This window comes from Cherax quadricarinatus, chromosome 15, assembly GCF_038502225.1.
Source record: "Cherax quadricarinatus isolate ZL_2023a chromosome 15, ASM3850222v1, whole genome shotgun sequence".
Classification (NCBI taxonomy): Eukaryota; Metazoa; Arthropoda; class Malacostraca; order Decapoda; family Parastacidae; genus Cherax; species Cherax quadricarinatus.
Window position 1 is genome coordinate 41,661,200 of NC_091306.1, and position 13,509 is coordinate 41,674,708.

At 40.1% G+C, this 13,509-nt stretch overlaps 1 protein-coding gene across 1 annotated transcript in view; it reads left to right on the forward strand.

Moving 5' to 3' along the window:
* Positions 1 to 483: 483 nt before the first annotated feature.
* LOC128703305 (clusterin-associated protein 1-like) overlaps positions 484 to 13,509 on the forward strand; it is a 66,251-nt gene continuing 53,225 nt past the window's right edge. Inside the window, exons 1-5 of the mRNA XM_070085313.1 lie at positions 484 to 1,072; positions 6,225 to 6,421; positions 6,905 to 7,081; positions 7,666 to 7,761; positions 10,341 to 10,558. Of these exons, the coding sequence (XP_069941414.1) occupies positions 1,051 to 1,072; positions 6,225 to 6,421; positions 6,905 to 7,081; positions 7,666 to 7,761; positions 10,341 to 10,558 (710 nt within the window). The 5' untranslated portion in view covers positions 484 to 1,050. The remainder of the gene's footprint in view (positions 1,073 to 6,224; positions 6,422 to 6,904; positions 7,082 to 7,665; positions 7,762 to 10,340; positions 10,559 to 13,509) is intronic.

Consider the following 13,509-nt stretch of genomic DNA (forward strand, 5'->3'; position numbering starts at 1 on the left):
CAACATTACAGAGGTACATAATGGGTCCAAGGGCTGTACCTCAACATCTTATGTAATTTACACATATGTTAGTGTATAATAATTTTATTTACATGTTCCTGTTCCTAAATAAACGTACCAATTCAAATATAAATAAATTCTTCAATTTGTTTTAATCTATGCAAATATCTTCATAAATTGCCTACTCTTGCTTATAATAACTTTACTTAATTAATGCAGTCATGGTAGAAATTTAAAACGGTAGTCTTGTTTTAAAAGAATATGTAAGAAAAAAATCTGAATCAGATTAGAGCATATTTACTCTAATGTGCCAGTTCCCCGAATTAAGCCTGAATGCCTTCCACATCCCCCCCCAGGCGCTGTATAATCCTCCGGGTTTAGCGCTTCCCCCTTGATTATAATAATAATAATAATACTCTAATGTGACGGAAGTTGTTAAACGCGGCCGGTCTGGTTACCATGGTAACATACTGTATACAGAATACCACAAGTTGGTTGTCAGTAAACTCTGTGAAGTGGACCAGTGTACCAGTGGGCCATTGTACCAGTGGGCCATTGTACCAGTGGGCCATTGTACCAGTGGGCCAGTGTACCAGTGGGCCATTGTACCAGTGGGCCAGTGTACCAGTTGGCCAGTGGACCAGTTGGCCAGTGTACCAGTGAGCCAGTGTACCAGTGGGCCAGTGTACCAGTGGGCCAGTGTACCAGTGAACCAGTGGGCCAGTGGACCAGTGTACCAGTGGGCCAGTGTACCAGTGGGCCAGTGGGCCAGTGTACCAGTGGACCAGTGTACCAGTGGACCAGTGTACCAGTGCACCAGTGGACCAGTGGGCCAGTGGACCAGTGAACCAGTGAACCAGTGGACCAGTGAACCAGTGAACCAGTGTACCAGTGTACCAGTGTACCAGTGTACCAGTGGACCAGTGGACCAGTGGACCAGTGTACCAGTGTACCAGTGTACCAGTGTACCAGTGTACCAGTGTACCAGTGTACCAGTATACCAGTGGACCAGTGTACCAGTGGACCAGGCAGAAGACTACTCTTGCAAGAATGTCTTACAGAGAGTTAAGAAGTAAGTATCTGGGAAAAAAAATTAATCTTAATATTACACTACTCTTAGTGCGTGAAATATAGTTTTATTAAAAAAAATAATGTTTGATTTATTCTGTAAAGAATAATTTAAGTAGGCTTTTACTTATAGGCTGGTTATTTATCTTAGTTTTGAGAATTATTAGTTGCGTTAATGTTACTTCAATGACAGAGTGCCAAAAAATGAGCGAAGATATATTAATTAATTACCCGAGATGCATGAACTCTGATAAAGTATTCGACAGGAACGAAATCCTTACAAGGGTCTTTCCCAAACGGTGACTCGTCACTTTCTCGGAGTTTGTACAACTGGGATACCATGGAGAGTATGTCAGGGTAGCGAAGCTTCAGCGTGTTCTCTTCAGTAGTGTGTCAGTCAGGTACCGTCTTCACAGATACCCTGTGGCAGGAGCGCACCGCATCCTCGGTTTAAGTGGTGTCTTCAGATTGTGTGTACTAGGGTGTGAGGCATCTCAAACTCGTCCCGTGGCCTGGTAGGCAACGCTCTCACCTCACACACTGAGTATCCGTGGTTCAATTTCCGGCCGGGTGAAAACATTGGATGTGTTTCCTTACACCTGCTGTCCCTGTACACATAAGAACATAACAAAGAAGGAACACTGCAACAGGTCTACTGACCCATGCGGAGCGGGTCCATGTCCCCTCCCCCCGGATTAGCCCAATGACCCACCCCCCCGGATAAGCCCAATGACCCACCCAGTCTGGCCACCTCCACTCAAGGAAGGAGCACGGCACCAGACCCAGCAGCACAAGCTAGTCAGGTCCAACTCACACCCACCCACACCCACTCATGTATTTATCTAACTTATTTTTAAAACTACGCAACGTTTTAGCCTGAATAACTGTACTCGGGAGTTTGTTCCACTCATCAACCCCTCAAGGAAGGTTCCTTGATGTTGGTGAGGGGCTCTTGATTTGGGGAATTGGATCTATGCTCCAGTTCCCCAAATTAAGCCTGAATGCCTTCCACATACCCCCCCAGGCGCTGTATAATCCTCCGGGTTTAGCGCTTCCCCCTTGATTGTAATAATAATAATAATCCACTCATCAACAACTCTATTACCAAACCAGTGCTTTCCTATATCCTTCCTGAATCTGAATTTTTCTAACTCGAAACCATTGCTGCGTATCCTGTCTTGGCTGGAAATTTTCAGCATGCTATTTACATCTCCTTTATTTATTCCTGTTTTCCATTTATACACCTCGATCATATCCCCCCTAATTCTACGCCTTTCAAGAGAGTGCAGATTCAGGGGCCTCAGTCTATCCTCATACACTACATACGTCTTCTCTCACCCGAGCCCAGTCACACTAGCCAATACTGTAAATACCGAATTACAGAAAATATCTACCTGGATGAGGACTAACAAACTTACACTAAACATTGACAAAACCTACTTCATTCAGTTTGGTAACAGAGCTACAGATGTCCCTCTTAACATAATGATAAACGGATCACCTATCACAAAGCTAACAAAGGGAAAATTCTTAGGAATCCACCTTGATAATAGACTCAAATTTCATACACATATACAACAAATTTCTAAGAAAATTTCCAAGACTGTAGGCATACTATCGAAGATACGGTACTATGTTCCACAGTCAGCCCTCCTGGCCCTATATCACTCTCTTATTTACCCCTATCTCACCTATGGAATTTGTGCATGGGGCTCAACAACAATTAACCATCTCAGACCACTAATTACCCAACAAAAGGCTGCAGTTAGAATGATAACAAATTCTCACTACAGGCAGCACACTCCACCAATATTCAATACACTAAACCTACTCACCATACAAAACATCCATACTTATTACTGCACCTATTACATACATAGAACACTTAACTCTGATATTAACCCTCCCCTCAAACATCTCCTTGGCAACCTCAACAGAACACATGACCATAACACAAGGCACAGATCACTCTTTGATGTTCCTCGTGTCCATCTCACACTATGCAAAAACTCAATGCACATAAAGGCCCTAAAATCTGGAATTCATTACCTGTAAATATAAAAGAAACACTACCTGTTTATAAATTCAAGTCTCTACTCAAAGATCACTTACTCACCCAAAACCAAATAAATACTGAATAACTGAACCTTATAAATTGTATATCTTAAATGTTTCTCACAATTATATCACATAAATGTTAAACCTAAAACCGAATCTAACTTTATTATTTTTTAAATACACTACCTAACAGAATCCTTCATATGACTGAATGCAACCATATGACCTGTCTTTGTAATACTCACTTGTGCTTTATAGTAATCTGTTTACATTAATGTTTTATCACTGATTTCATCATTGCTTAGTTAATCTTAAGTTAATTTTAAGCCAGCCCGTAATGCTATGCATAGTATAAGTGGCTTTTGCATGCTGCTCTTATCTGTATTTTTTTGTACCTCTGTATGTGTGCTCAAATTGATAATAATAAATAAATAGGGAAGATTTCTGATATATGGGATCTTTGTCATCCTCCTCTGTACGTTTTCCAGAGCATTTATATCCATTCTGTAATACGGTGACCAGAACTGAGCAGCATAGTCTAAATGAGGCCTAACCAAGGATATATAGAGTTGAAGAACAACCTGAGGACTTCTATTATTTATACTTCTAGCTATGAAGCCAAGAATTCTGTTAGCTTTATTGCGAACACTAATGCGCTGTTGTCTTGGTTTTAGATTACTGCTAACCAGAACTCCTAAATCCTTTTTGCAATCAGTAGTATTAAGATCTACATTATTTAGTTTATATGTGGCATGGTTATTTACCTGTCCAACATTTAGAACTTTGCATTTGTCAATATTAAACTGCATCTGCCACTTCTCCGACCATTGCCTCAGTCTATTCAAATCATCCTGGAGTGCTCTAGTGTCCTCATTAGAATGAATTGGACGACCTATTTTGGAGTCATCAGCAAATTTGCTTATGTCGCTATTTATTCCCTCATCTATGTTGTTTATGTAAATTGTGAACAACAACGGGCCCAACACTGACCCCTGAGGAACACCGCTTGTGACGTGCCCCTATTCTGATTTCTCCCCATTTATGCAAACTCTCTGCTGCCTATTTGTCAGCCATGCCTCTACCCAGGAAAAAAATTCTCCTCCTATTCCGTGTGCCTTAAGTTTCCTCAACAGCCTCTGGTGTGGAACTTTATCGAAAGCCTTACTGAAGTCCATATACACAATATCATATACATTACTATGATCTACCTCCTCAAACACCTTAGTGAAAAAGTTAGTAAATTCGTAAGACAGGAACACCCCTTTGTAAAACCATGTTGAGATTCATTAATCAATCTGTGCCTTTCAAGATGGCTACGAATTGCTTCGGCAATTATTGATTCCATAAATTTTCCCACAATGGAGGTAAGGCTTATTGGTCTATAGTTCGAGGCCAAGGACCTGTCACCTGCCTTGTAAATAGGTATTACATTTGCCATTTTCCACTTATCAGGCACTATGCCAGTTTGTAGTGATATGTTAAAAAGATTAGCCAAAGATATGCTAAGTTCCTCTTTACATTCCTTTAACACCCTTGCAAATAGTTCATCAGGACCTGGGGATTTGTTAGGTTTTAGTTTCTCTGTTTGTCTGAGGACCATGTCACTAATTACCGCAATTGTGCATAGTTTATTATCGTCTTGTTCTACATAATCTATTATTTCAGGAATATCGCTAGTATTTTCCTGGGTGAAAACTGAGAGGAAGTAGGTATTGAGAATTTCACACATATCCTTATCACTGTCAGTGATCTGACCAGAGTTACTCTTAAGTGGGCCAGTCTTGTCCCTAATCTTACTTCTGTGTAACTGAAAGAGCCCTTTTGGGTTAGTCTTTGAATCCCTTGTGACCTTAGCCTCATAATCCCTTTTTGTTTTTCTTATTCCTTTCTTTATTTCTCTCTTTAATTTAATATATTTATTTCTTAACTGCCCATCCCCTCTTTTGATACGCCTATATATGCCTCTCTTTTGACCAATGAGATGTTTTAATCTATTGTTCATCCGTTTGGGATCATTTTTGTTAGATCTAATTTCCCTACTCGGAACAAAAGTTGTCTTGGCAGCTAGAACTATGCTCTGAAAAACGTCATATTGGCAACCAAGATCACCTACCTGTCCCATAGTGAGGACATCCCAATTTAGCCTACCTAGGCAATTTTTCAGCCCCATGAAGTCGGCCAAGCGAAAATCTGGAACAGAGATTTGATTGCAGTTATCTGGGTAATTCCATGATATATTGAAACTAATTGATTTGTGATCACTTTCCCCAAGCTCATCATTAACCTCAAGATAATTAATTAGTGAATCTTTGTTGGCAAGAACCAAATCAAGCAGATTGGTTCCTCTAGTTGGCTCTGTCACAACCTGTTCTAAAAAAAGCAATCCTGAACCGTATCAAGAAAGTCACTAGACTCAAAATTTCCTGTCATATTGTTCCAATTAATTTGTCTAAAGTTAAAATCTCCCATTATCACAACATTTTCATATCTAGATGCCTCGTAATGAACTTATAATCACTTAAACTTTTCTAAATTAAAAAATACCTTGCTAAAACATATGATTTTATAACTCTTACCCATACGCAAACTATATTCTAAAGTTTTTGTGACTAAATATATGTTTGTAAAAACAACTCGCTACGATTGTTTCCAGATTATGAACTTATAAATAATTCATAGGCACTGCAAGTGGTCCTTTCTGTGCCTCTGTTGTCTTCACTACCTTCCACAGGATGTACTGGGGGGTACATGATAAACCTGTTAAACTAAATATAAATCTTTATTTTGGTTACCAGAGGGTTTAGTACCAAGATATGGTGAAGCATCACGAGTGGTAGTGGTAGTGTAGCAATGGTGGTAGTGTTAATTGTAGTTGCAGTAGTAGTAGTAGTAGTAGTAGTAGTAGTAGTAGAAGTGGTAATAGTAATGGTAATAGTAGTAGCAGTGGTAATAGTAATGGTAATAGTAGTAGCAGTAGTAGTGGTGGTACTAGTAGTAGTGGTGGTAGCAGTAGTAACATCCTTAGTAGCAGTAATACTTGAACCACTGTTCATGAATTACTACAATTAATTAAAGTTAACCTCAGCATGATCATCCAGACTGTGCTGAGATGCTGCGGGCGCTGGGCTTCAGGCGTCTCATCTCCGTTGAAAATTTCCGCAGCCCCAACTTTCCACTGGTGGCCGAGATATTGGAATGGCTGGTCCACAGGTTCGAACCCACGGCCGACCTGCCTTCAGACATCGACACGGAACAAGACAGGGTCATCTTCGTCAGATCCGTCGCTCAGTTTATGGTAAGTATACGGAGAAAACAGCTTACAACTGTACAGACGCTGAAATAACTGTTCGGATGATGTAACTAGTTAGAAGATTCGGTGTTTGTCGCTACAGTAATTAAAAATAAATATTAAGAAACATTCGGTGTAAATAGCATTTTGAAATGCTTACTTACTCTCTTTTACATTCGTGAAAATTTTCGTGGTTTGAAAGATATTTCCGCGTGTTTCTATTTCTGATAAGATGTTACCTTCCATGCATTTAGGATGAAAATTAGACGATGTTTCGATGTAAAACACGGTGTAATACGAAAGTATTACAATATAATACGCAAGTATTACAAATCCTCAGAACTTGTTAGATTGTCCAGTAACAGAACGAACCGTAGACTAATTTTTTTTTATCGTCTCCAATTTGTTGTCTACCTGTGAATTACTCCCCACCATGATACTGACTTTCGTTCATAACCTGCATACACTTGCTGGTGGCTCCTGGTGCAGGCGGAGAAGGCACACGTCAAACTGAACACCAAGAGGCTGTATCAGGCTGACGGATACTCTGTGCAGGAGATCTTGAAGGGCCTCACCTTGTTGTACTCCGCCATCCAGGAGAACGAGGGGGAGAAAGACATGGATGACCAGGCAGAAACAACACTCAACTTCGATGTTTCTAACAAGGTACGTTGGCCCCTTCGCAGGTCAGGCCTCCAGAGAGAATTATTATTGTTAATTTTATTATCATTATTATAGTTATTACTTTATTTAGGGGGATTCGCTTTATGTGTATGGGCGCACCAGACCAGCCTGACTCATGGCCAGGCTCCGATATTAAGACTCTTGAAACTCATGAAAGGTATATCAAAGGCATAAAATGTCACGCAACGCCTAGGGAGGGGGGGATGCAAAGCAATCAGGTGTGATCTAAGGATCTGGAGGACAAGTCCAATTCCTCGAATTAAGATCCCTTCCCCTGCTCCTTGTTTCACTATCCACTGCAAGACTTTTTCCCTTTATCTGTATATTTTGCTTCTAGCAAGGCTTACACCTCACATTTTATGCCACCAGGAAATACTTTTCGCATATACTATTCTTATATGCACTTCACTATTGAACTTACAAGCTATTAGCTATTAACCGCTAGTTAAAAGGTATATATGTATGTGACATTTGTGGCTGTTGTAGCATGATTGGACATATGTGTGAGGTATCTGATGTGTTATAGCAAGTCTTGACATGTCATAACGTGTTGCTTCGTTCTGCAGATCTCTGAGTTGAAGCACATAAGAACACTAGCCTCAGAGATCACCAGGAGAGGAGCCACGCTCTTTGACCTCCTGTGTCGAGAGGTTGACCTCAGGGTAGGTGTATGTTTGGTTTTCCTTGCTAGGCATAAAACGACTCTTTCTGGTATTATATTTGGTATAAAATTTTTGTTTGTATTGTAACGAGTAGATAATTATAGCAAGATCTAGCAGCCCAAGTACTGACCAACTCTGGTTAATGTAACATCCATGGATATTCGTACCATGTATGATTGGCATTTGTGGCTACCCCTCTCACTGGGGTAGAGAAACTGTCATATAACATCTACTGTTTCCCTAAATTCACCTCCCATTACAACTTATCCATCAAAGCATAAAATAGCCTCAACATTTTGAGAACATGTACATCTAAACAGAATTCCTGGGAAATACATTACAAAATTTCTGAGTTGACGGACTGATGTTAAAAATGACCAACTCAGCACAAGTCACTGCTCTTATTTACATCTGAATTGCGTACCTATAACATTTCTTTCTCAATACCTGACTCACTGAAGGTTTTTTCCACAACATTTCCACGATAACAGTCCGGTACAAGATGAGGTCCTTGCGCATCCTGACGATACAAGAAAGACGAACTCACGCATACGGTGTTAGAAGTGTGAGAACTAACGATGACATTCAATGTTAATACAGGGGAATTTATTTCACGGAATTTCCCATACAAACTATCACACCAGACGTACGTACTGTGTGTGTTAAGCAAGGGTTAGACCTCAGAGGTACGTACTGTACGTGTTAAGCAAGGGACAGACCTGAGATATTCGCTGCGCTATGCTGTAATCTACATAAGCATATTACGTGAAAACTGAGCATTTTGTAAGGAATAAGGTGTTGTTGTTTCCCATGGCCGATTCTTCGATAATCCATTGGTTATTTGTGTTATATTATTAATTATTTTAGCATATGTTAGTTACTCATACTGCAGTGCTTATGAGAAGCCAATCACCTGCAGGAGGCTTACAGGGCATTACCTGAATTATTAAAGGCAAGTAATTTGGGTGAGGTAAGTAGAACTTAAGTCACAGCAGGTCGCTGAACTGTAGCTCCCTCGATGCCCACTTCTTCACCACTCACAAAAAACTAGACCTGACATTAAATTAATAGTTATATTAAAACCAGCTACTCTGGTAAATTAAAGTTGTGTGGACTGTATATTATTAGACTTGCTGGGTACACAGAATATAATTATACATAAATTATTAGTGTTATTAGAAAGGAAATTCTTAGCAACACTTACCATTTAATTACTCGATCATAATTATTTTATAGAAACACACCCTAACGTTACCTCTACAGCTAGGATTTACGATAGCCAACGCAAAAACTAATGTATTATGGGTAAGCGTCACTTAGCTAAGGTGTGTTGTTGGGAAGGATTCATTGAAGTCCTCTATTTTCTCGTCTTGGTTGCCGAATTGTAAGGGCTTTCCACACTATTTATCCCAATTCTTCAGCAGGAACGTGTCACCAAGTTCTAAATTACGAACTAAGGCCAATATACACCAACTGACCTTCGAGAACGCCTAATTACATTGCATAATTCAGTCCAATGTTCACACATTAAATTCAATATGGCATCTCTCCCCAGCGTCACTCCGCAGCTCTTCCACCCACCCCCCCCCACTCGAAATTTCTCGAAATGGTCAAATCAGCCTCATATTCTTTTACACAATTATTGTATTATTCATTTATATGTTCTACCTATAGGAAAATTATGTAAAAAATTTCCCACAGTAATGATCAAGTATAATGGTCACCATAATGACCAATATACTGTGTTATAAACAGCAGAGCAGTGCTGGCTCTCTTTTTTTTGATGATATGAGACTTTCCTTTGTTATAGCTGTAAGAAAAACAATAACAATAACTAACAAAAAAAGGCACAATACCGTGACTTTGTAAATGGTACAAGTCGGACCGAAACGTCGTCGTAAGCTCCTCTCTTCTATGTGCGGGTTATTTGTGTATAATAACAAAATAACAGTGTACTCCCCTGAAATTCCCCGGATAAAAACCAAAACAAACCACCCACATCTATAGACGATCGATCATAAATAGAATATTATTACAATCACCGAACGCTAAACCCGCAAGGGTCATACAGTGCTGTATAAACAGAACAACAAACACAGGATTTAATCCTCTATCTGCTCCCAACACTGTAATTATGTGTACTTGTACCAGAATAAGCTTATTAAAAGTTCAGATACTGTTTTAAATCTTAGGGTTTGCAGTAATTCCTAGATAACTAAACCTTTATCTCATCAGGTCAGCAAAATGGCTGCTAAGTGGAATAATTTGCTTTCTTTGAATATTTCAATATATATATACACTTCAGTCTGTTTTAGGAATTGAAGTAATCCTGATGTCGATGCCCGTAATACCAAGGCATGATAGTGGCTCTTTTGCAATACAAATAATTGTAACCCCTTCACTGTAAACTACCTATTCAAATATACTTCCTAAAATATGTTAACCACATTGTAAACTCGCAAGGAAATAAGGGACTTTGAATTTGAGGTAAATTACATCCTTAGTAATGACCCAGGCGCATTCGATAAATGGCAAACTTGACAGAATTACTACTAGGCATTTCTCCATCCCTGGTGCAGGAGATCCGTACTAGCATCATCAACAGACAGCTGGAACTGACGGAGGTGGAGGCTGGCATCCAGACAGCCATCCACACCTGTGAAGACGAAGGTAAACGTAACCAACAGGCTATAGAAAACGTCGCCTCCGACGAGGCTAACCTCGACGCCAAGATCGACAAGAAGAAAACCGGTCTTGAGCGGGGACAAAAGAGACTTCTGACACTGAAGAAAGTCAGGTGGGTGGAAGTGAGTTTATTTAAGCACAGGTACAGATAATTGCAGTTATTATACATAGTGTAAATTACCTAGGATAACCTAAAAAAGTCAGACAAAAGGACTTATTTTCACCGGGGTCCTTTGAAGTATGTCTTCATGCTTACTTAACCCGGAACTTATTGTGCACTGCTGTACTCTTTTTTGACCACCGCTCACAGGATGGGTACTATATTATAATCATGATTGATTTCTACTGTAACTTACAGGTAGGCTTTCAGTAATAAAATATTACAAGAACCTCAATGGAGATGAGTCACTCTGACTCTTTTGGATATTCTAGGTAATTTACACATACGTTACTTTGTAAGATACTTGTACTGATGTGTGCTTGTAGTGAATGAAAATATTATTATTTGACCAGCCGGGCTGTGGTTTGTACGTCGGTTTACGTGCGGCCAACAATAACAGCCTGGTTGATCAGGCCCTGATCCACCATGAGGCCTGGTCACGGACCGGGACTCCCGGAACCCTCTCCAGGTATACTAATTTCTCTAAGCAGGCACAATGGATACCACCTGGAGCACACCGGACCCCATGTCTGGTTCTTATACTGCCAGGTAGATTACTCCTGCTTGTTATGCTACTCTCCATAAACAAAATCTAAAACTAACAATAAAATGATCAGAATAAGCGAGGAAGATTTATCTTAGGCACAGTTCTGTAGGCAAACATGGACTACAAAATTGGGTAACGATAAAACAAGCAGAGTGAAACAGTTGAACTTAAACCATGTGTGATAAATGGTTTTGAAAACCGACAGCTTGAAGAATTGAGACACTTAGACAACATATGTTTCAGTTCTTCAAGCTGTCGGTTTTCAAAACCATTCATCACATCTGTCAGAACACTTGTCCAATCTTTGGACGAAGACCTACTTACACTAGTGGATGGTACCACTGTGATCCCGCCTCCACCTGCTTCCACTCACCTGACTACAGTATATAAGTCACCTCTCTGACCCTATGTTGTACTTCCTACAAGAGTGATGGACTGAACACAGATTCCAGGCTGAGGGACTGAATACCTGAACTCCTCTCCTTATATCATCCTGCTATGTATTGGACTGAAGCCACTTTGGCGAAACGTTTTTTTCAATAAAGATTCCCACATGTTGTATAAGTGTCTCAATTCTTCAACTTAAACCGTACTTGTAAAATTGCTAACTTCGTCTGCACTGAAGAATTGAATCGAGGAGCTGGGACTCGACCCCTGCAACCTCAACTAGGTGAGTACACTTAACCATTCATCACATTCGTCTGCACTGTCTTGCTTCTAAGTGTGCAAAGACTTAGAACCAACATTAGTATTGCAGGATGGATATAGCCTCACAATACCTACTGTAGGCGTCCTGACATCAGTACATCTACATAGCTATAAAGACCTAGAAAGGTTTGTCTAATTATCCCAAGACAGAACTGTAGCACTGACCTCACTTGTATGTGATACTGTGCAACATACACCACAAGCAGGTAATACGTCTAGCAGTTTTAAGTTATACGTTTTATATTATATGTAATATTACTATCTGTTGAGCATAATAACATAGCATAATAACAATGGAGCCTAGTGGGTATGTTACACTTTCTTGCTTGACTTAGTCGAAGCTAAATTTATTCATCATCAGTGTACGCCTATAGCAACTACGTGGTTAGTTATACTCGGGTGTAAGGTTATAATATTGTCTGTAAATTCATATGTTACTACCTTGAATTTAGATTATCAATAATGCTCCCGTGAGAGGCCTAAGGATGTTAGAGGCCTAAGGATGTTAATATTTACAAAATGTAGACATACCTGTTGACATGATATGAAGTCCTTGATAAATAACATTTAAACATTGACGTGAGCCAGTATCTATGGACTTTTAACATTTCATTATACCTAACATCCTACATATACTAGACAAAGAATGTGACAAGTAATTAACCTTGCCTGCTTCACCGCTATAGTGAGACTGCACTTAAAACACGCAGATTTTGGCTTGTAAGTTCATTTGGTGTCCCATAGCTCGGTTGCTAGCACACTTGGCTCACACATTGAGGTCCGTGGTTCGATATCCGGTACGGGTGGAAACACTCGGACGTGTTTCTTTAAGGCACTAGCTGTCAGTGTTCACCTAGCAGTAAAATAGGTACCTGGGTGTTAGTCGACTGGTGTGGGTCGCATCCTGAGGACAAAATATGTCACTGATGTCAGCTATGGTCTGTATAAGTTGTATCATGTACTTGTAGAAATAAAGATTATTATTAATAAATGAATGTTTAAAATTTAACTCTCATGTACTGTCAACGATAAATAATGTTTTATTTATATCAAATCTGTTGGTGTTTCGGCCGCGACAAACCCACACGGAGACACTAATATTATAGTTCACTAGAGAGTATTGTATTTAAATAAAAATGGTAAACCCGTAAGGATTACACTGTGTTTACACCAGAGGAAATCATCTAGTATCTGGAGAGAGTTCCGGGGGTCAACGCCCCCGCGGCCCGGTCTGTGACCAGGCCTCCTTAGGTCAGTGTCCCAGGATGCGACCCACACCAGTCGACTAACACCCAGGTACCCATTTTACTGATGGGGAACATAGACAACAGGTGGAAAGAAACACGTCCAATGTTTCTACTCTGGCTGGGAATCGAACCCAGGCCCTCACCGTGTGAAGCGAGAGCGTTAACCACCAGGCCACCTGAAAGGACAACTTTCAGATTCAGTGACATCTGTACAGATCTAGCTCCTGGGACCCTGACCTAGATACAATAAGATTGTGGGTAGTCTGGCGATCCTGTTAGTTAGTTAAATATATTTATTATTCACATCACACCCAACCCGTGAGTGACAGTCAAGATTAAACAGGTACATAATGGGTCTAGGGACGGCACAAAAGTTTTGCTAATGAACAAGTTAAAGTGTT